General features: G+C 36.4%; 2 protein-coding genes across 2 annotated transcripts; both read left to right on the forward strand.

Annotated features, from left to right (window-relative positions):
• Nucleotides 1-204: 204 nt before the first annotated feature.
• On the forward strand, nucleotides 205-13,025 carry LOC145770533 (neurotensin receptor type 1-like). The gene is made up of 5 exons (XM_082582205.1): nucleotides 205-318; nucleotides 1,523-1,783; nucleotides 3,806-4,021; nucleotides 9,310-9,472; nucleotides 10,494-13,025. Exons 1-5 carry the CDS (start codon nucleotides 273-275, stop codon nucleotides 11,026-11,028), a joined length of 1,221 nt encoding a protein of 406 aa, XP_082438331.1. The 5' UTR covers nucleotides 205-272; the 3' UTR covers nucleotides 11,029-13,025.
• Nucleotides 13,026-15,235: 2,210 nt separating this feature from the next.
• Nucleotides 15,236-24,251, forward strand: LOC145770708 (ciliary microtubule inner protein 2B-like). Its single transcript, XM_082582404.1, has 7 exons — nucleotides 15,236-15,453; nucleotides 17,822-17,993; nucleotides 19,087-19,186; nucleotides 20,109-20,284; nucleotides 21,756-21,894; nucleotides 22,460-22,714; nucleotides 23,294-24,251. Exons 1-7 carry the CDS (start codon nucleotides 15,371-15,373, stop codon nucleotides 23,386-23,388), a joined length of 1,020 nt encoding a protein of 339 aa, XP_082438530.1. The 5' UTR covers nucleotides 15,236-15,370; the 3' UTR covers nucleotides 23,389-24,251.
• The last annotated feature ends 61 nt before the right edge of the window (nucleotides 24,252-24,312 follow it).

Raw genomic sequence — 24,312 nt, forward strand, 5'->3', positions numbered from 1 at the left:
TTGCATAGTTTTCGCTCAGGTAAGCACTGCTTTCCTTGCTTTCCCTCACCGATCGTCACTGCTGCTGCTATGTATTAGCAAATCGACTGAAGGGTAATCTTAACTTTTTAACAAGACAGTCATTACTTGTTGTTTGTTTCTTAAACAGATCTATTAGTGCAAATAAGCAGTAGCATAACATTTTAAAGAGTATTATACGCTTCAGAACGACGTATCAATTCAGTGTGTTAGACTTAAAACAAACTGATGATCTGTTGAGGTAAAATATTCTCATGGAAATAGAAGGAAATATCATGGGAGAATCTATTCAAAATAACTGTAAGTGGGTTATATTAATTTCACCAGTAGGCTAGTAGCCTACTTGCGACCGAGCCATATTACAACTGATTGTCCTATTTCGATATCAAGCACGTTATCAAGTCCTCGTTTTGTCGCTTCTACCTTTTTCAGACTTTTGCTTTATTTCGAATATATTGTTTTTCGTTGAGATGATCAGAAATAAAAACAAACTTACGGTAACTGAACAAAATACTAATCGGTTCATATTGTAACACAATAGTCTGAAGGTGATTTCTTTTGTGATCAACCTAAAATATTGGTATCTAAAGGCCTACTAAATGAAATTTTCAAACGGGAATTAAGCATTAAAATGCGTAAACTGAACATTCAAGAATACATTTCAAAAAAATTAACGAAAAAAAATTGTTTTCAATGGCGCTGGCAAGGCCCAAAATCCAATGTTTCATTTATTTTCATTTTTTTTTCAAAATGACCAAAAAGTGCAAACACAGCTCGAGAATACGTCACAAAAGACAGCAATAACAAAAGCCACCTTACAACATCTGATGTTTTAACATCAGATCTGAGGTTTTGAGCAAACTGTCTGATGTTTTGACGTTGAAATCTGATGTTTTGATGTACATACATACATAGCCTACAGTTAAATCGCCGGCAGTAACAACTGTTGCGTGATCAGCTGATTGCTCGTCTTTTGTTACGTAGACTGTACAGTCGCACGCTTCGCTGCTCAGGCCCATTCTGGTTTTGAAAGCTCTGACAAAAGCACGCGCGGAATGCTGACCATACCGCAATGGGGCAAAATTTTATTGAAAATCGTTTTATGGTAGCACGTTAAACAGAAAGAACGTGGAAAATCGCCAAGTCAGGTTTTTCCTTTAGTACCCCTGTAAGATTTTGTGACCTGTTTAGTTGTAAACATATTAGGCTACCTTTGCTACTCAAACTACTAGCAATACGTGCGTTTCAAACCCAAGGTTTTATTAATTTACACCGCTTGTTAGAATGCTGGTATATTGTTGCAGTGTATGATTTGATTCTGTCGTACACGTTAGCTAAATGATAACAAGTAAAATAAAAATTCAAAAACCTTTACGTTTACTGTACATAAATTATTTTTTATGCTTATTCATGGAAGAATTGTTTCTCAATTTAACACGTTATAATTTGAAGACGGTTTTTTAAGGAAATGTGCCGGTGATAAAATTTTCTTTGTTTGTTTCAGCTGCTGATGTCAAAATAATAGCAAATTTAGCTTCCAACATCGTGATAACTTTGTTTGTGGGAGTCTTTCTCATTGTTGGGACAATTGGAAACGTTTTGACCATTGTTGTCATCCAGAAAACAAAGACATTGCGAATTCCTTCAAACGTTTTCCTCCAGAGTCTTTGTTGTTCTGATCTCATCTCAGCCTTGATATGCTCTCCCTTGTGGATGTACAGAAGGACATGGGGGTTTGATCATTGGGAATTACCTGTTGCATTGTGTAAGTTTTGATGTAAATATTCCGTAAATACTAGCCTATAGGCTACTGTAGATTGAGTTGCGCGTTTAGCAGTATGATCGTTGTTTATTTTATTAGTGTAGATCAGGGTTACTCACCTAATGTTAGTAAAGGTCCAGCGTGACAAATTGAATGCTTTTAGCGGTCCGTTGAATAAATTACTTCATACGCAACCACGAAAGTTAAAGTAGCCTATCAATGATACTAACGAACCATTTTTTGTTAGGTAAAATCTAACTCCTCTGGGATTTTTGAAAAAGTGATGGGGAGCCGGCCCCCAGCTACTAGGATAATCACAGAAGAAAAAGCTTTCTCCCAGTAGAAATTTGTTCAAAGAGGCCCAGAAACATGGCAATGAGGTTATTCTCCCGAAAGCCAGAGGTCCACTATCAACACTCAAAAGGTCCGGATTCGGACCGCGGTCCGCCAATTGAGTAGCCCTGGTGTAGATGCAACGACCTGTTTTTGCCTGATACTGCTGGTTCGCTGTGGTAGTTTGTGTTTTTGTTTGTTTTTCATATCTTTATCCTGCATTGCGGGAAAGCGGACTTGAGCGCTATGCATCGGTGTACGCCTTCCGACGTACACCTGACCCACGCTGCAGCCGACGGCAATGTTTGTTTCCGGTTGTCTTCTCTACTTATGACTTAAATTTGGTACTACCCATTACTCGAAATCGATCACTGGGTAGAGGCAATTATTGTAAAGTTTCTTGCCCAGAGAAACAACAGCAAGTGCGGGTGGCTGGAGTCGAACATGCAGGCTCTCGACTGCGAGCCCAACGCGCTAACCACTCGACCACTGCTGCCGAAAGGTTTGTCAATAGCTTTTAGAACACTCGGCATTGCACATGACTAAGGAGCTGATTTTCGAAGCCGAGTGACAAACCGTTACTAGCACAGCGGACCCGCAGCACCAGGCTAAAACAGGTCGTTTGTACCTACACTTTTGAAATTTTGAAAATATGCAGCCAAGATGTGATATGGTAGCCTTGATTATGTGACTGTAGTTTGGTTTTAGACCTGGGCAACAGAATTTTTTAATATCTTACATCATGTGCAGTAAGAAGTCGACAAAGCAAATGACAAAAGATGCAAAAACATTTTAAAACAATAAAGAAAACAAATGCAAAGTCTCAGGGGTTGAGACTTGATTTGCACAAATTGCTAAAGTTTTTAAATAGATTAACAAAGTTTTTAAATATTTTGAAATTGTCGTTTTTGCACTGATGTAGGTAGGGATAAAAAACTTGAGTTTAGAAACTATATCAGTCACAAAATACAGTTTTTGAGTAAATAAGTTTTGAGCAGGTTTTGCAAAGCAAAGTTGAAAAATGTTGTCACCCATTGAAAGACATTGTTCAGATTGATGAGACAAAATCAACCAGTGTATATTTTTACTATCATCAAACTGAACAAGTTTAGCACTAAATGAAAATAATAAAAATGGTAACTTCAGGAAAGTTTAAATCCAAGTCTTCAATTGCAATCTAAATTTGGGATTTTAATTTCAAAATTTAGATTGTGTGTATGCTACTGTTCTTTTAGTTTTTTAAGTCATGTAGAAATAAAAAATGTTGTTTTGTAACCGACTTAAGTCTCTTGCTTATTTTTTTTGTTTGAATTCTTACGTCATAAACAACAAAGTAAACACAGTGACATCACAGTTTGTGGCGCATTTAGTTTCTTATGACATAAACGTTATAGTGGAATAACCAGCGGTTATTCAACGACATTTAATTTAAAGTGAATCTTGTCCAAGTTGCAGTTATTGTGAGCTGGGAACGGAAGGAGGTTTCCGATTATACTGTAAGCCACAAAATTTTAGATTGAATTGCATCGATTTTAGTTTCATTTCAGCATTAATTATAAATTAAGCTCGTGATTTCAGACCCGATTAGAAAACACATTAGCTTCTTTCATTCATAAAATGAATTTTTTTTAAATAAACAAATCGATTTTTGTAGCCTTTAATAAACATTCTTTCCTCTTTCTTTCGATCCAGGCAAATTCTATTGGTTTGCCGACTTTACGACCAACTATGCAACTTCTCTACATATCATGTCCTTTGCCGTGTTGCGTTTTATCGCCACCAAACGACCATTTCAAGTTTCAAAAGTTTCGAATAAAAAGGTGTTGACCTACGTCACTTGCCTGTGGCTTATTTCAATCATTGCTGCACTGCCATTGGTCAAATTTATGGGCGTGTCTGAAGACAGAGGTAAGTGAAAAGAAATAACAGAATTATATTTTAGTGAGTTAAAAGTTAAAACTGGATGCATTGGAATAAAAACGTTCTGATTCAAAATGTCTTGGAAAATGCACGCAAGCTTTAAATTTAAATGGATTTGTTCTACTTAATTCTTTAAATGATATGCATTGGTATTTCTATTTTATTAATCTTTATTGGTATTAAAACGTATACAATAACAGTTGGGACTCCGTGTCATTTTGAAATGCTGAAAATTGTAAATAAATTTTCTCAGTTGGCAAATGGTTAAGTTCCCGACTTTAATCACGAAAAAACAAAGCACTATTTGGGGGATTTCCCAGCTTAAAAATAACATACAACAGTGTTGCCGGCTTATTACTTAATTTTTTTCTTTCTCCTACACAAAAAGAATAAGCTAATATTTAGCATATAGATAAAATACATTGGGAAGACTTTTTATTGACCGTCTTAGGAACAAAATCACCAAGTATTATCAACGGTTTGCGTTATTTAAAATAAATATTGTTTGATCAAAATCAAGTCTTGTTTTGAATAGCCTAACATTACTTGTGCACACAGCTTGCCTTGCCTGAGCATTCAAATTTTGATCAGTAATCTTGTTTTTGCCTGAATTTTAACCAAACTTTATCCCCATTACATTCACCAATTGAGACTTTTGACATGTTTTATTTGAAATATCAAAGCACAAATATACTAACTTGTTCGAAACATTTTTTTTTTTTCAGAAAATCCTAACATGATATCTAGGTACAGTTTGTTGAAAATCAAACTTTGTTTACAAGTCATGTTTTTGCTTGACCTGCAAGCAAACTTTAGAGTAATCACAGCCCAGACAGAGTCAAACATCATAACATTATAGATACAAACCAATACCACAAAAAATAAAAGTTGGCTTTGAAATACTGTTGTTTGGAACAATTGAAAACATTTTCGGATTCACTTTAACAAAACGATAAAGTTTATTTAGCTTTGTATGTCGTATCCAGGCTTACACCCGGTGGTTGAAGATTTAGATTAAGTAGACGCGAAGGCAAGGAAGCCAATCTTCGTGTCCACCTTCAGGCATGCCTTTAAGTGTCCTGCCAAAGACACAGCCGCATGCTCTTAAGCGGTGTCTAACTGGCGCCCTTTCGATTGCCGTTCCAGGGCTCTCACCACTCGGCTATGCAGCCGACTTCATTTAGCTGACTTGTTGTTACATCATTTCCAAAGACATTTTAGGCCATTTACACTCAATAAATGAAATTTGCAAGTGCTTTCAATGAAATATAAAGACAGAAAACAAGTATAAAAACCATCTTGTATTGTCGTGCAGACAATCTTTTGATGTAAGTATATTGGCCGTGATCCAAAATTGGCCGTAGGCCCTAAATTCCCTTGCACGAGCTCAAGGTATTGCTAGATGGCATGTATTACTTTGACATGTGTCTCTCTGTGTGGTAAGTCTTATCCATCTTTTATTCTTCAACCGACTTGATCCTCACTGATAATGTACACTTCAACCATCTGCAACAAGAAACATGTTACTTTGCATTTGTTCTCAATTAGGTAAATTAGGTTCTCAACTACCATACATGAATCCAAAAATCGTAAGACAAGAAAATAAGGTTACTGTATTATACCAAGCCTTCCACACTACTGGGAGTAAAGTAGTCAGTTTCCTTCTCTCACCCGCCTTTGCTTTAGCAACTATACCCAGTCAAGTTATTACAACTTGCATATAGGTGAGCAGTACTTTTCAACAACCAGTCTGGAGTGGAATCAGTATTACATAATTGGTAAGTGAGCGCCTTGTCCGCTGCACCCCCACCACTTTATTTTTTGCATCATTTTTTAGCTAAAACAATTCTTATATTTTACATTGCATTAATTCAATATGTGCAAACATTGCATCAATGCAAAAACGATCATTCAAAGGAGCTGATATACAAGTCTCCACACTGGTCAAAAATACCATGAGGGCATACATTAGAATCGCCTATATACAGTATATAAAGTGAACTACTTTAATGTTCTTGGTCAATTCCAAGCTTTGATGTATATTCCTGTCATGGCATTTAAAACCAGGGAGAAGGTTTGTATAACACCTCCCAATAAACTTGATCAACCTGTAGCTGGGTGGTGACACCAGGAAGGACAATTGTATGAAATACAACTTACTAATACAAATAAAAACACAATTATCTTTTCATTTACATCTTTTCGAATGATTACTTCATAACTGCAGCATTTGTTATCATCAATGTGTCCCGATACATTATGACAAGTTTGATCGCAAACTCAGCATTCATTTTTGTTTCAATGCAAACTCAGGTAAGTACATCAATACAGTATTTTCTATAAATCAAAGTAATAATACAACAAGTCAACAAAATTTAACCATTAACTGCTTCTCGTGGATACAAGAATAACTGCTAATAACAACACCCTACAATAACTTATAATATCTAATCACTAGGGCCATTTTTTTTTACCTAAAAAAAAATTTTTTTGACTTTATTTTTATTAAATTTTGACTTTATATTGATCCAACGAAATTGCTTATTTGTAGAGGCCACAGTTCTTCCTTGAATTGATACCAGTTACCCAAACATAATATTGTGTCGATTTCAGACCCAAACGTAATATTTTGTAGAAAAGGCAAGGTGTTTTATGGATTACAAAAGTGCGTTGTGTTTTTTGGCGATAGGAAAATCTCCACAAATCTGTCTAACTTTTCCTGAAAATGGTTTAGCTTGCTTAGGCATTTTTCTATTACACAATGTCAGTGAGGTAAGGCTATTCAATGTAAGGCTTATTCAATGTAAGGCTATTCCTAAACTCCAAACTGTTGATCTAAGATGGAGTGTTTTATAAAAAATATCTAAATACGTAACAATGAACAAACAATAGAGTTGTGAGAACCCTGGAACGACAATCGAAATGGCGCCGGTTCGACACTGTTCAAGAGCATGCGGCTGTGTCTGTGGCAGGACACTTAAAGGCATGCCTGAAGGTGGACACGAAGATTGGCTTCCTTGCCTTCCCGTCCACTTAATCTAAATCTTCAACAACCAGGTGCAAGCCTGGATACTACAAACAATAAGAATGGACAATTTGCGATAAAAGTTACTGCTGATCCGGGCATTGTGACATATTTCCTGTTTTTATTGATTAATATGGTTTAATTGTGTCGCAGTTTTTGATTTACAATGCTTCCAAGAGGATTTTGGCAAAAATTACTCTTAGAAACACAAAAAATTTGTCAAAAGTCATAATTTGACAAATTTTGACTTTATCGCAAATTTTGACTTTATTGTCAATTTTGACTTGATTTTGACCAATAAACTTGTAAGAAACAGCCCCCAAGGTGCTGAAAACAACTTTATTCTTTGATTCGTGGATAGACAAGGTTCTAAAAAAATTTTAACTTGATTGACTTTTGCGGGCCCTACTAATCACATAATTAAACCCTAATTCTGCAAATAATACCTTGAAATCCGAACAATCCTGTCTGACATAAAATGAAAACCCTGACAAGAAGAAATAATAATAGACGTAGACCAGTGCAACATCAAATATACAGTTATGGAAGCTGGTATACAAGTCTAGACTAAGCGCTTGTCAAAATTTCATGACTTCATAGATTGAAATCGACCAAAAATACAAAGTGAAGTTGGTGAGTGGTATTTTCACAACTTTACTTTTGCTTTCCTAATTTCTAGCCTTAAACCCTGAAAATTAATGTTTAGGGCGAGAAAACAGCAAAGGAAAGGTGTAGCAGTGAAGGCATAAAACAGCTTTTGCCTGTTTGAGTGCTATTCAAAAACTTCACTCTATTTTAGGTCGATTCCAATTTATGAAGTCATATCGTTTTTGACCAGGACGAAAACTTGCACATAAGCTTCCTTACTAATTCTAATTGTAAAATAAAACTGCGAGAAAACAGCAAAGGAAAGGTAGCCTATAGCAGTGAAGGCGTAAAACAGCTTTTGCCTGTTTGAGTGCTATTCAAAAACTTCACTCTATTTTAGGTCGATTCCAATTTATGAAGTCATATCGTTTTTGACCAGGACGAAAACTTGCACATAAGCTTCCTTACTAATTCTAATTGTAAAATAAAACTGCGCTAGAAAGAAATTGGAGTGAAAAAAGAACTTCTTTTCAAACCCTGATATTATACAAACTACTCATCTAGAGTCTAGACTAAAACGCAATTCTTGTCCAAACGGTACAAAATCAGCACATTTTGTCTCAAAGCGACTGACAAATTAGTCTAAAACCAAAAATCCTCTAAACCAAAAACTAGTTGTGTTGAAGTTTGGCGCTTACAATAAATTAAATTCAAAAATACGCCACAAAACCGGCCAACTTCGGGCATTTATAGAGGAGCAAAGGGGCTTCAATAGGCAACACTAGCTGCCAAAGGGGGCATTGTTACGTCATTATGAGTCACAATGGACGGATTTGGAACTATTTGGCACATATTTAAAATCAAGCAGCACTGGTTCGACTCTTGGGGTGTGCGCTTAAGCAAAGCATTTTATGGACAGCTCTCCATTCTGCGGCTCCTATAGATGAAAAAATTCACAGGCACCAATATGCAGCGGCGGGCTTAGCTTGCGTCAGTGGTTGGAAATTTCTACAAGAATGCAAAACTGTCAGGCTTAAGCTTCCAAGAAAGCTTTCTCAGTCTAAAGATAAAGATTCTCGCAATCAACTTTCTGAAGTTACCCTTGCAAAACTGTATGATCTTTGAGAAAATAAAAGTTTAACTGGCAACTTCGATCAAAGATATGGAAACGTTTGTTTGAAGAGTATCAGCACAATACAATTTAGCCTATTAACTTGTATCTATTTTATTTAAGTTTCTTGTTGATCTTTAACATTTAAACTCCCCTTTTTTTTTTAGTTCAAAGTTTGCGCGCGATAATTTTTTGTCCAAAAGTTGAATTTTCATTTTGCATGTTTAGTTGTTTTCAGCAACATGATCCTGTGTTTTGCCATGCTAGACAAGTAGTCACTACCTGGTCTAGCTCCCTGAAGAAGTCAGTCGTGTCTGATTGACGAAACGTCGGAATAAAAGCAGATTGTAACTTTATACATCTTATGATAGTTTAGCTTAATTTGCACCAGTAGAACGCATCATGTTATTTAACTAAATGCCTGGTGAACAGCCTCATTCAATTTTCATCCATATTGTAACTGCAAGAGCCAAGAGGCAACTAAAACATACAAAAAAATGGCGCGTACAATATTCATTTTAACACACAGTCTTTACTTTCCAATGGTTCCAGTTGCAAACGGAAACAGATGGCCGGCGTGTTCCATTCTTTCTGACAGTGCGAAGAAATACAACACCTATGTTTCCATCACAAGTCCTATTTTCTTTTATTTTCCCGACGTCTGTGTCGTTGTTCTCTCACTCTGCATTGTTAGAGCCCTAGTCAAGAGAAGAAGGTATGATAATAATACTATTGTTTGTTTTATATAGCGCTGTATCCATCGTAGAATGCGTTGTTCCACAGCGGTTTACAAAGCAGACATTGTCAATGCAGCCGTATAGAAGCGCAACTGAGTACACTGTTGCCCGAATCCATTCCACTGCTCAGTTCCAAGCAAGAATTAGATCAGTACCATTTTTAAAAAGTCTTTGGTATGACCTGACAGGGTATCGAACCCATGTATACCGATTCAGAGGCGGCGCACTAACCACTAAGGCACCAAGCCGGTTGATGCAAGTATACTATATAAATCAAGCATAGCATGTTGTCAAAAACTTATGAAGCTATTCACTTCGTTTAAGATATTTTATGTTAGGTGTTTTTTTACAAAACCTACACGTTATTTACTAATCTTCATCGTGTGTCAAGCGGCCGTAGCCCAGAACGTCACGCAAGTTCTTGCTCTATCGTTGGTACAAAACCGCGACAAATTTTAAACTATGTAGCTTTTCTTCTTCAACAGACTAACCATGTTTGATCAGCTGTGATATATTTTGTTCTTCGTGGCGAAATCCTGTGTAGAACATCTTGCTTTTAGGGCAGGACATTCGAGGAGATTTTGCATCTTTTGCTTCTGTCCACATTTACAACTTGCGTTTCCTAGGAAATACCTCAATTCTGCATCAAAGTTTTACATCTACGGACGTCAGCCAGTGTTAAAATACCCTGTAGGGCCTACGCTAGAAGGTGTAGGGTAAATGATTAATTGAAGACCTCAGTTGTAGAACTTTTGCCACATTTTGTAGAAATTGAGGTATCACCAAAAATATGTTGTATAATGGTCAATGCCTGATCCCCGCACAAAATCTGATTTAAAAAAACTGCTTAATTTCGCTTTAACGCTCGCTGGTGTTGCATTGACATAAAAGATTAAACAACGTTGAAAAACTTTTAACTTGCTTTCTCTCAAACGTCGTATTTTGGACGTGATTCTTCATCTCAGGTCTTCAAATTTATAACAACAATTTTGCATGTAGATGGAAAGAAAAGCTTTCGCAAGCGAAGCAGAAAAACGGACTTGAAAACTCTTCACGACTGGGCAGTCCTTCGGATTTACATCTTCCTGACGTCATATATAGCGCTCGAATGACTCGTGACTATTCCTTTCATTTCAAAGAAAACAAAGGGAATCATCAAGGAACGCACAACGTTCTGACGACCTCTAAACCTGGATCCCCTCTGGAAGAAAGACGAAACCGTTTCCACCATTCTCTTTCACGTCAACAGAAACAACGATATCGTCGTGAAAAAAGCACTTTCACCCAGCTTGGCTTAATTGTTGTGGCGTTTATGATTGGATATATTCCCCAGACAGTTTACCTAATGTGGACTTCGTCTGTTACAACAAAAACTAAGCAAGTGCCAGGAACAGATTATTGGTTTGGTGTGACGGCCTACCTATGCCTAAGGTTCAGTGAATGCATGAATCCAGTCATGTACAACCTAGGCTCAAGTAAAATTAGAAATGCCTCAAAAAAACTTTTGAAACAAACTTTCTGTAGTCGTTCATAAATTTAACACTGATTGGGTCTTGGGTGAAATTGGGTAAAAAGAATCCGGTTAAGCCACACCAAACTTCTATTAGACCATGTAACTTCAAATTTCACATCAATTCATAAAGCAAGTTGAGTAACGAGGGAAACCAAACAATTTATTTTACAATTTGTACAGGCTTGTAAATAACCATAAACTAGGATGGTTCAACTTTGGTTTATGGACACAATATGAGCTGAAGTTTTAAAATTGTAACATAACCTCATTTTTATTTATTGCCGCGTCACAGCAGCTTAAGGTAGCTGCTTTGTGGGGTTGTGCTCGGAAGTGTTGGTAGGTCCGTACTTTTGAACTGGAGCTTGGGGGTGCTTGGGTCGATGCCTCGACGCCCATCCAGACCACTGTGTATGTTTGGCAAGACACTAAATGCTTGGAACGAATCACTAAGATCGATTTTCAAATGTTTTTTAAAAGGATCGTCACTTGACAAGAATAGCTTTTGTTCGGGCGAGGTGATCTAAATACCAGTGACTAAGCCGTTTATTGTGACAAGATGTATTTACTTGGATTTCTAATCCCACTGATACATGACCAATGCAAACATATATTTTATTAATCTTTTGTCAATTGAAGGATTTACAAAAGCTTGTTAGCTTAGACCTGGATTATTGGATCAACCTTTTACTAATATACTTCCCAAACAACTACAATTGCCCCCTTTGCAAAATCATAACCTGACTATTGGAAACTCTACCTACCTTGATTACTTTTATTGTCTATACAGAACTACTTAACTGCAAAGCTCTATGAAATACTCTAAGAACAAAGTTTGAAATAACATACTGTACAGCATCAGTTGAAAGTTGTCCTTTTCCCTTCGCAACTTTTAGAGATCGTATAAAAAGAAAATCATTGATATTCAAACAACTTCCAAATCACAAAACAGACTTGTAATGTAGACTACCAGTTTAATTGATTTCTTGCCCCATATTTTCACTACTGCTTTACGTTTAATCTACTAACTTAGTTATGCTTGAGTTTGACTTGCTTGACTTGAACACCTTGAATGGTCACTTCCCAACCTCCGGTAGCGGTTTTGCTAATATTGTACATCTACAGTAAATTATGGTATTTTGCCATCTGTTTTGTCGTTATTTCGTGTTTGCAATCAATGGTTTATTTATTCACGCAACGAAAAATTGTCTACCACCACTGTCCACTACCTTTAGGAATAATCCTGAGCACAATATAAAATCTCCGCCCAAGCTTGTGGATGCTTTCTAGTGCTTGCAAAATCAACAGTTCGAGCTCGGATTATTTACCGATGTATTTATATGCTTTTTTTTAATATTTGTATAATTTGCTGTATTCGTACAAAAATGAAAATCAGTTTAAAAACCTGACAGGTATTCCCTTTGAAATGGTTTGTCATTGTAAGGAAATATCTTTTTGAGCTAAATCTTTCTTAGGCTTGAAACCAATCATTGTTGCAGATTAAGGTTTTCAGTTAAATTTTAACTTTGCTACAAATCGCTTCCTTTTTCAAGCTGCATTTAAACCGTGCTGTTTCTGCACAGATAAAACATTTACGTATGGAAGTGGAATGGGTTCGCAAGGGACTCAATGGTTCAATTTATAAAAAGGTGTCTGTGATTAAAGAAGGACAAGATCAAACTACCATGGCTCAACTCTTGACTGGTGTAGTTTAGCCAGTGATGTACGCGCATACAAAAAATATTGACGACGTCAGCGTAAACGCAAACGTTCGAAAAAACATACGCCGTATGCGTCAACGCAACTTGTAAAAAAAGTTGGCGGCGTCAACGTCAGCGCATACACTAGCGTAAACTAATTTTGTTTGCTAGGTGCCAAACATTCTCACTGTATAAACCACTCGAAACAAACAAGTTTTATTTTGAATTTCCACAAAGAAACACAAGCATCTGAAAGTGTTCATCTGATATTTTGCTGTGTTTTGGTTCCAATATGTCTTTGCCCATTGAAAACATTCTTTCAACTGCAGCGCTGGAAGGTATTGGCGTGTTGTAGCGAAAAAAATACATTAAAAAGTATGCGTTGACGCTATGCGCTGAAAAACCGCGAAAACTTTACGGCGTAGCCTCAAGCGCAAACTATCCAAAAAATGTGGCCGCAAGCGTTAGCGTATACAAAAAGTCTACGCCGCAAGTATGCGGCGTAGAATTTGCGGCGTATACGTACATCTCTGAGTTTAGCTGTACATCTCACGTACAGCTCTGTATTCAGCAGCACCTAACTGTTGGAATACACTACAATAAAAATGCTTGACGCAGTATTTAGGGTTACGCCAGTGGCCCAAAGTTTCTAAGTATCCAGAAATTAATGATGGCATTTCAAAAGCTTTTTCGTTCTGAAAGTAGAATATTTGCGCAACCAATCTTGCGTATATTTATCATCAAATTACATTCTGTTTCAAAGCCACATCCGACATCACCATCCGAAGCTAAATCCGACTTGAAGTCAAAACCAATGCTCGGACACAAGCTGGAGACAAATTAGTTTCCGTTTCTAAAGAAGATGATTTCAACACCATGAAAACAGGCGGAGGGCAAAAATGAACACTCATCTGAAATGTTTTTAGAAGGATCGTCACTTGACAGGCATAGCTTTTGTTCGGGCGAGGTGATCTAAATACCAGTGACTAAGCCGTTTATTGTGACAAGATGTATTTACTTGGATTTCTAATCCCACAGGTACATGACCAATGCAAACATATATTTTATTAATCTTTTGTCAATTGAAGGATTTACAAAAGCTTGTTAGCATAAGCCTGGATTATTGGATCAGTCTTTTAGCTAAACAAGCAAAGTACGTACCTCTGGTTTTCAACACTCCTTGATGACGTACAACCACGCGAATACGCCAATTTATTGCAATAGTGCCAGCTCTGCCTTTCCTAGTATGATTTGCAGCTTTGGGAAGCTACGACCACACGGCCTGAGCTTCTGAATTCTCGGTATTTAAGAAATCTGTCTATGACTTGAAATAATGTAAAAGAAAAAATTCAAATGTCATTCTCAAAGAATAATGCGATTTTTGCAACTAGACTTTAATTAAACAGAGACTTTGTATTCAGTCAAACAATCGAATATTGGTCTTGTTTGCGCATCTTTATTTGTAGATGCTAACAAACTTCACTTATTTCTTCAGCTTTGGTGGACAGTTTGTTTTGAATCTCCACAATTGCCTTTAAAGTGATATCTCTCGAGTTTTAGTTTTATTACATAGTGATATTCATATTGAAATTTTCAAGGCAGAAAATATTTTTTAAGCTCAGTCACGTGATATCATTTAGCATTGTACGCTTGCTAAAGTTCAGTTTGATGCTTACTATTTTTCTTGTGATTACTAATTACTATGTCTAATTGCTTATGTCTACTTACTGTGATAAATTGGATGAACACTTTTTGGTTTTGCACTATTTTAAAATTGTAAAAAGATTAAATAACTCACAAGGTTTTTAATTTTTTTTTGTCGTTGCTGTATGTTTTAAAAAAAGTTTATTTTGCTATGTGATAATCCACCTATGAAGTCCAAACACTCTTGATATTTCTTTTCTGTGTTGGTTTTGTTGGAAGTTCTAAAATCACTGATCTCGCTTTTAAAAGTAGCAATTTAAAGTATGTACAAATATTGTTATGTTTTGATGATAACATCAAAACTATAACAAATAAAAAGTTTCAGCGAACTCTATTGATACAATTTAGTGGTGCAAGGTTTTGTTTGATGTTTGAACTAGCCAGCATTTAGTATATCTGTTGCCTGACAGATGTACAGCAACAAGGTTGCTGGCTTTATATGTACAAGACAAAAGAATACATGATATGGGCGTTTGAAAGACCATGAGAAATTTATCGTGATCAATGTAGTTTCTGTTTATGAAACAATGGGCTAATAGAACAAAAGCGTGCCACCGTGCTCTGGGTCGATGGGCGTAAAAGAAAATATTTGAAGAGCCGAGTCGCGGTAAAAAATCAACTTTAGGTGAATTTCTATTCAAGTGACGGTCTATGCGGAAACAAAATATTATATCTTAGATATTCTAGATTTCATATTATTGTCTGCTAGCGATGAATGACATCGCTGTTTTAATATTTTTATTGTGCTTCATAATAATAGATCATTAAATTCCCTTTCTTTGTTGCGAATGAAAGCAACGTACAAACATGTCACCTTTACAGGAGCAGCTGCAGAGCAATGATAAGCTAGCGGTTTAATCACGAACTCAAAAGTGCTACAGTTGCTTTTGCTTTTTATAAGGTTACTTTGGCGTGATTGAGACATATTGCCTGTGATTATCAGAGGTAGACAAATTGCTAAAATGCCAGCCGTATTGCCAGAAAACATATCTCCTAATTTAAGATCCAGCACTCTAGCTCCCAAAGAGCCATACCACATACCAGGGTAAGTGGTTATCTATGTTAAACGCAAATGTTGGTTACACAGCATAGGCTAAAAAAGTATTTTTATTTGAAAAAAAAAACTTCAGTTAATTTGTGAAATAGATCTGCATTTAACGACAAGGCAGTACCATACCAAAGTTATTGCATGTTTCATGATTTATTTCATAAATTTCATGTATAAAACGACCGATTTGTGGCAACAAAAGATTAAAAGTTTGAATTTATAACTTGCAAATTTTAATCTTGTTCTAGTGGCATAGACCTTTGCTGTCGTTCCGTTATGCAGTCATATGGTTTATGAAGGAAAGTACTTTTCAGTTCAATTCAGTTAATTTTATTTCTTATCATCACAACGAAAACAATAGGCTACATGTCTACATAGCGAAGGTCTAGACCAGAGATGTCCAACCTTTTATTATGGTGGGCCGCATTGTCACTTGAAATAATTCAATGGGCCGCAGAACCTATTAAATTTTAAGAAAAATGGGTACATAAAGTAACAACTAAAAACCATTAATTTCATCTTTGAAAATAAGAACAAATAACAAACACATAGAAAGAAACAAAAATTTATTTCTAGAATGTTTTCCAGCTAAGGTGTTATCAACATTTGCATTAAAAGACGTTGTCTTGATTCTTAGGATGTTTGCTAAGTATTTGTCGGTCAGTCTGTTTCTTTCTGCAGTTTTTCATGGATGAAAATAAATAACTGCTCGCAACTAAGTTATATGTGCTGCCCTACATAAACAATCATTTTCTGGACAAAGGACAAACTAACTAATTTATTAAATTCATTACATGAATGTAATTCTTTATAAAATAAAGGAAGAGTGTGTTCTCTGTGGAAAGTTTTCAAACTTTCTCGACTGAGCAGTTCAATCAGTTCAAGTTGGAATTCGGGTGGCGCTTTATCAGACTGAAATGAAACTGGGTCACTGAATAATTTTAATTCAATTTCAATCTTTTTGAACTCAGGAAATCTGATTGTAAATTCTTCAACACACCAGTAATTTATATAACTTAACATACTTTTCATAGTTTACAGAACAGTTTTGAGCTCTTTCAGATAGACTACAAAAATATACAATTGCGCCAGCTTTCAGTTGTGCTATGAAAAGTTTTAATTTCCTGGTAAACCTACTTATTCGCTCGAACATTGAACTACACAACTGAACTGTCCTTTGTAAATGCAAATTAAGCTCAGCTAGCATTTCTGTGATGTTAACCAAGAAAGACAAATCACTCAACCGTTCTTTGTTTTCTATCAAATTCACATTTTGTTTCTTTTTCTCCATGAACTGTTTTATTTCGGGTAACAATATTTAAAATCTTTTTAAGGTGGCTGCTCTGCTGAGCCATCGGACTTTAGATATAATCGGACCTATATATAATTCTGTTGCTCCCATACTATACTATTACTACACCCCTAAAAACTGACTGGTACATTTTAATTAGGCTAAGATTCCAAGTTCAAAATACTACTTGGAGTGAAAATGATTAGTGGGCCGCACAAAAATATCAGGCGGGCCGCAGGTTGGACATCCCTGGTCTAGACTCTAGTCTAGAACAAGGTAGAAACAACTGAACGGCAGCAGTGGCAGCAGCGGCCGAGTGGTTAGCGCATTGGGCTCTCAGTCGAGAGCCTGCATGTTCGATTTCAGCCACCCTCACTTGCTGTTGTTTCTCTAGGCAAGAAACTTTACGATAATTGCCTCTACCCAGTGATCGATTTCGAGTAATGGGTAGTACCAAATTTAAGTCATAAGTAGAGTAGACAACCGGAAACAGACAATGCAGTCGACTGCAGCGTGGGTCAGGTGTACGTCGGAAGGCGTACACCGATGCATAGCGCTCAAGTCCGCTTTCCCGCAATGCAGGATAAAGATAAGAAAAACAAACAAACGCCAAGACGTGCTTGAAACCGAAATAAGTTATTAAGTTAAAAATGTATCACGGTTGCAACATCTTCAAAAAATTTAAGATGGTGGTAACTTTAGATGAGTAAATTCTGTTCATAGATCTAGTGCAATATTCTAGTTTAGGTGGGTATCGAACCAGGATTGCGTGTTTGGAAGTTAAATGTCTTACTCAGTTGGTCATCTCACCGTAAAAACCAATCCAGAAAAAGTTAAAGCAGTTCTTTGATAACTTCAATCAAATCAATCATTTTATTTTTCGTCATTAACGCGTCCTGGACGAAAAAGATAGTAACTACAAAAATCGATATAGACCTATTAGCACGTTAATGAACGGGAAAAGGTGGAAAAACCTTGAAAGATTTAAAACGTGCCTGAATAGAAAATCATGTAGGCTAGTAGGCTATATGTCTGTAGTTTACACGGCCACAAAATTTTAAGGTTTTCCTACAGGTATGCCGGTTACAAGCCTCAGTACAAGTATCAATGTAACGAGACGTTCGGAGCGACGACACACAGGTTGATCACTTCTGAGAATGTCAGGAAATCAAAGAAAACTATCCTGCAGCCAATAGATCCACCCAGGTCTCGGACGTGCCCTCTAGCTCTTCACGATGTACCAAAGGTAAGATCTTACAGTCGTTGTATTGTGCCACCTTTACTTTTGAAGGGATTTATATTAAAGAAACCATTAAGAAACCATAAAGAAACCATAAAGAAACCAGTAAACCATCACCTTGTAAACCACCAAGTATTAATAAGCCATCACCTTGTTTAAAAGTAAACAACAAAAATGCTGTTTAAAAAACACGAAAAACATAGAAATGAAACGTTACCGCATCATCAACTACCACTGGCAGATAGCTTCCACTGACTATCTACATCATTTTATCCTCAGATCCTCTCATCCGAGTGTCACCAATACGTACGAACATCCTGTAATACTTTTTCTTCTTTTTTTTAGATCTCTTTAACTGTAGTAAAATCTTTGTTTATTTAAACTCGATTAAACCTTTTTACTGAGTGTACAGTTTTGATGGCGAACCACCAAGCACAATAGCTCTACTAATAAATCTCCGCAATCCACGGCATGCCGGTGTCTTGCGAAGGACACAACCACATGCTCGCTCTCACTATACGGCTATGCAGCTGGCCTAATGTACAAAAGAACGGGAATACAAAAAAGTTTCAAATACACAGTTAGCCTACTAATCATAAACTAATAAAACGTTTCAGGTCGTGAGAACCTGCAGGTAATCCATACTTGTTGGGGATCAACAATACTCCAAAACCAATATTTTGTTTGTAAATAAAATGATGTTTTGTAAACTGGTAATATTTTAATAAAAATGGGCCGATTAGCAATTACAGCAATTTAAAGTTGTTTGTTGTATTGACAGTATTTATGTTTGTTCCGGGCTCTCACTACCGGCTGCATAGCCGAGTGGTGACGATAGCTCTCCGACGGCACACGAAAGGGTACTTGGTTGACACAGCTCAAAAGCATGCGTCTATGTCTGCGGCAGGACACTATAAAGCATGCATAAAGGTAGACACGAAGATTGGCTTCCTTGTCTTGCCTTAATCTAAATCTTCAATCACCAGGTGTAAGCCTGAAGATGACAACAACAACAGTAGGGTATATTATGTTTGTAGTCATGTTCATCAAAAATTTGCTAAAGATGAAGTGACATTTTACATGCATTGTTCGTTCTCAGCTGGAAGGAGAAGACTATGATATATCAGACATATTGAGTCGTCGTCGCACGAAGTTAGGAGATCATCTCTTCAAACCAAACATGAAGTCCGGATATACAGGTGGGAAGCTTAGCAAAAGTCGTTTTGTTTCTTTGTGGGAAAACCCTTAGTAGTTGTATCAGTTCAGTTCAGTGGGTCAAATCCCTAAGAAGGGTCGTAGGCATTCTTTCTCTAGAGTCTAGAGAGTGTTGCACTGTTCATAATCGTGAGAGAAATCATGCGCTATAGCCAGAGAAACGCCACTCTGCAATCGATGACGTGTCTTGAAGTGCCTTGCCAACGACACATTTACATGCTCTTGAGCGGTGTCGAACCAGCGCCCTTTCGAACGTCGAACCAGGGCTCTCACCACTTAACAATGCAGCAGGCTGGTTGTATAATACCGGCGTAAAAAAGCTGCATCGCTGCAAGAAGGAAAAATACATGTAAAATAGCCAAGCTAGCAAATCAGTCCTTTTTGTACATTGATTCCCCTTCGTCTGGAGACGATAGCCTAATTCAATGCACAAGCGAAGTGACTTGCAGGCTGGGTAAGTCACGTACTAAGCTCTTTGCAATACAATCACTTTCTACAATCTGTTGCCGAACAATCCTGTCACTGCTTTGCTCACATTCCGATGAGCACAGTTGCTTCTCTGTAAATTACATAGATCCAGAATGTAGTTACAAGGAGTACAGATGTGCTGTTACTCTGCTATTCCATAAAATTAAGTGGATAAGTTTTACTTTTTTGCCGATATCTTTATAGCCTACCTCTCTTTTTGTAATGAAAAGGACTTTATGAGAGACGATGTTGTAAAGCTTTGCTAAAGATAATAGCAAAAAACTTAAATACTTTTTGAAATTTAACCACAGAGCCAGTTTGTGAGAATTCTACCAATAACTGGCATCTTCATTACGCATTGAAACAACCTACTGAAGAAAAAGAAAGATAAACAGTTCAGCTCATTCAAAACAGCTAGACTATTTCGTTTTGTTCCAGGCCGTGTTCCGAAGACACATCTTTCAAGTTATCATTCAAAAACGTTTCCGGAAATAAGCAATATTGCTCTGAAGGACTTTGTAGACCAGCAAACCACCCACAAAGAACAGATTCGTTCCATGCATTGGACAAGGAAACTTCAAGAATCAGAGAATCTAACAAGCTCTCAAAGAAATGTAGGCTGTGTTCACATTTTAACTTTGTTTCGGTGTTTCCCTTAAAAGATTTACGGTGCCAGTAAGTTGTCCGTCATAACACTACTGAGCGTTGATCATAGCAGCGAATATAGCGTCTTGCACATGCTGTACTACTGTAAGGGTGAAGCTAAGTGAACTGGTGAGTATCTTGTGAACAGTCTAGTTTATTTTGTTTACTTGTTACGTTTATTAGTTGTATTTGCAACTAGCACTGTACAACGCTAAAACGAAGCAATCAACAAACGAACACGTCATATATAATTTTTTATGGCATGTCGTTTGCTTATCATGAACATATGGCTTCTCATCAATGCAGCTTCGCTTCACAAATGATAAAAGTCACACAACTCCTAAAAACAGTGTATCCTACATAAGACAACCTTGTACGCTTACTGCAATCCATCCTGTCGACGATTAAAGTAAATGGTTATGTTCAATAAAGCACCAAAGTGATATAATTATGTGAAGATGAACACGATGATGGCCTTTTAGTCTAAAAAAAACGAACGATTATGACCAAACACAAGTCCGATACGACACAATTTGTTTGAAAGTCGGTGTTATTACGAAACAAAAGTTTAATTATTCGGATAATGTTACAATCATGAAATCCTCCATGTTTTCAAAGTAGGCAAGCGGCGTGATAAAATATTCATCCTATCGTTTATTACATCCTAATTGATTTTCCTTTCAAAAAATACAATGGAAAACTGCTTTCAATGAATTGGATAATTGTATTGAGTGTTGTTAATTGGAAAAACCTTACAAAGAATCGATGAAATTATATTTTCCATCAGCGCCAAAAGATTGTAAATGTTCTAATGATTTCTTTCATATCACAATTCACAACCAATTGTTTTTAAGACCAATATTGCAAACAAATTTTCTTATTGACTGTATTACCTGACTGTATTCATTGTTACTGTAGCACTGTAGCAGGTTATTGGTGAAAATATGTTTTACCAGAGCGGTTGAGAGGAAAAGTAGAGCCCGGTAATAATAAACTAGTTGAGGCCTGGGATCTGTTACCTACACATTTAAAACAATCTTTGTGAGATCATCGTGAAAAACTACGTAAAACCAGCCTTCAAACCTTGCACGCACTTTTTTATTAATTAATTATTTAAAATCATCTATTTGAGACAAGGGTATCAAGTCAGAAGCACACAATGTTTTTTTCTCTGAACCCGATTTTAAAAACACTCCCTGGACCCCTTTATCATTGCTACTGAACCCATCAGAAACAAATTTCAAAAGCATAATTTTTCAGTCTAAGGAAGAAACACCCCAATTCTCCGATCAGCATTTATTGAAATTTGAAAGATTATACATTTTGAAAGTGAAGCGCATTTTAATGTTTCATATGGTAAACAAACTTTATTTTGTTTATAATATACTGCATCGTGTTTCACAACACGTTATAACATAAAGTTACTTTGTTATTTATCAGGCTATATCTACATCAGTCAAACTTCCTTTAAAAACAACCAGAAAATCAATCCCTCCTTACAAATCTCCGAGTGCATTCAAGCGTGACGAATCTCCATACTTTTTACCGGAGAAACATCCGAGAAAGAATTTTAAGTCAGGTGAGCTTATTAAACGTTATATTTAAAAAAATTAAAATTGATGTTAAAAATTTTATAGAAACAAAAGATCACTAACAATGAAGTATTATCCAAATTCAATTCAAGCAAAATTCTCTTGTTAACAGTCAAAAAACAGTTTATTTCGGACACACAATAAGGCAAAACTCGTTACAATGATTATTAGTTGAAGGGAAGATAAAAGATAATTAATATAATAATATTAATAACATAATAATAACATTAATATAATCATTAATAGTGAAGGAAGATAATTTGTGGTTGAAGTAAAACGGAATTCCTTGATTAAGAAGCTTGGCTCCAAACGAATGAAATACAATCTAGACAAAATTTTGGTGTTGAAACGAAAATTTAAAAATACTTTCCCAATCAACGGCATCTATTAGATAGAATAATTTACAGGCAAGAACATTTCAATAAAAAGTGAAAATTTCACTTTGTCAATCTCGGTGACCAGGCTGTGGTACACTCTATAGCACAACAGCGTTGTTGATACGTCCATAGTGACTGCATAAAGCAACGTGTACTGCAATACCATTTTGTTCAGGCTTCGCTGGCCACGTTCCTTTCTACAAAGACATCGGCGGCCACAGCTTTCCCATCGTGACCAACAATGCTTTGAAAGAGTTCAGTCGAGAGCAAGCACGGGTGCTCAGCACGGCAAACAAGCCAATTGATCCCAAAGCACTGACCAAGGTCAGACCACCAAATAAAGGTTTTGTCTTATCCACCAATGCTCAGAGAAACAACGTCTTCCTGGTGAACTCCGGGCTTATCCCACGTTATTCGGGACACGTTCCAGGTGTGTATAGACTAGGTATTGTAGATTATAGGGATGCGAAACTACATCCACTTTTGGCTTATCCGCAACACTAGAAGGGTTACGAGTTTTTCTAACTTACAAAATATTGTACTTTTTATGGGTTATATAAGAATAGTGAAGTTGGCTTTAAATTTATTTAAGATTTTCAGTTCAAAGCAAGCCAGCAGCAAGGCGTAAAAAAATGTCAAATTGGCAATTGACCCTTCTAATGTTGGCGGAACAACGGAGTTGCGCGTCCCGTAATGTAACGTCCCTAGTATAGACTTAGTCATGGGATAAAAATAATATAACATTTATATAACGTCATATATATTGACTTTGTGCAAGCTATGCTTTTTAGCGCTGTACATGACGATTGTGATAAAATAGTTAAATGCCATAACTCTCTGTAAAATACAATAGATTATTTTCAAACTAGGTTTGAATTTCTTTAAAATTTCTGCTTTGGAAAACTATGACACACAAATAGCGAAGAAAGTCAACAAGTAACCGCAACAGCTGGGAAGATACTTTTATGAAAATTACGAATTATAAATCAATAAATTAACCCCATTTCAGGTCAGAAATTTCGGGTTGGTCAAACTTTCGGGCATTCAACTGAGAATCCGCTGAAGCTGAAGAAACTCCCTCCTGTTCCTACTATGACGTCTTAAAACGAATGAACAAGAACTTTCAAATTTGAATAAAAAATGAAAAGATTTTAGTTTCAGAAACTTTTTTTTGTTGCTAAGCTTCTTTTTTGTCTCTCAAACATCTTTCAGAAAATATTGCTGTGGTACTGTCGTGTCACAATTTATATCTGGTACATGTTTCACTTGAACAAATATAAATTTAAACATTGTGCTATACAAAAAAGCATCCCACGTGATGGAGCCAATGAGCAGGATATGTTGATTTCATCGGCAACTCTTGATTTGAAGTAAAATAAGTTGCTCGTTTTAAGACTGAAAACTTTCCATTAAATCGTTCGTCGTCGTCGCGGTGTGACTGTGAGCCTCTGGGGCCTAGGGTCTATCCTTTTACCACCTCAGATTCACGATGTTTGCGGACTTAGCTGAAACGCTACTAGAGAGCAGCCAGTCTTTTATTTTATCATCCAAGCTTCTTTGATCGGTTTTATTTTTATAGTCAGAAACCCTGAACAATCTGCTAGAGCAGTGTATTTCCCTATTACATCACAAACTTTTATCCAATATTTTGTAGTTCGTGCGTGTTGAATTTTAGTATACATAAAAAAATATTAGCCAATTTGACGACATCATTGACTGGTACCAGCATTACACTAGAGTTAAACTGATACGAGTGGTTTGAATGACTACTCATCGTTATAAGATTAACTTTAAGCTGATGATTTTTCCAGTATTTTTGACTACAACGTTGGATTGACATACCGGTTGTGTAATTCATCGTTGTCCTCATTACTCCAGCTTCATGTTTCATCATACATTTCGGTTTCATCGCAGTTTTTAGATTAAACAAGTTAAGATATAATTTCGCCTGCTATAAATAAATGGAGTCAAAATCTTAATTTTAGTCTAAAGCTGTTAAATTTTTCTCTCATCACAATCCATTACAAG

This window comes from Aplidium turbinatum, chromosome 5 (assembly GCF_918807975.1).
Source record: "Aplidium turbinatum chromosome 5, kaAplTurb1.1, whole genome shotgun sequence".
In the NCBI taxonomy this organism is placed as follows: Eukaryota; Metazoa; Chordata; class Ascidiacea; order Aplousobranchia; family Polyclinidae; genus Aplidium; species Aplidium turbinatum.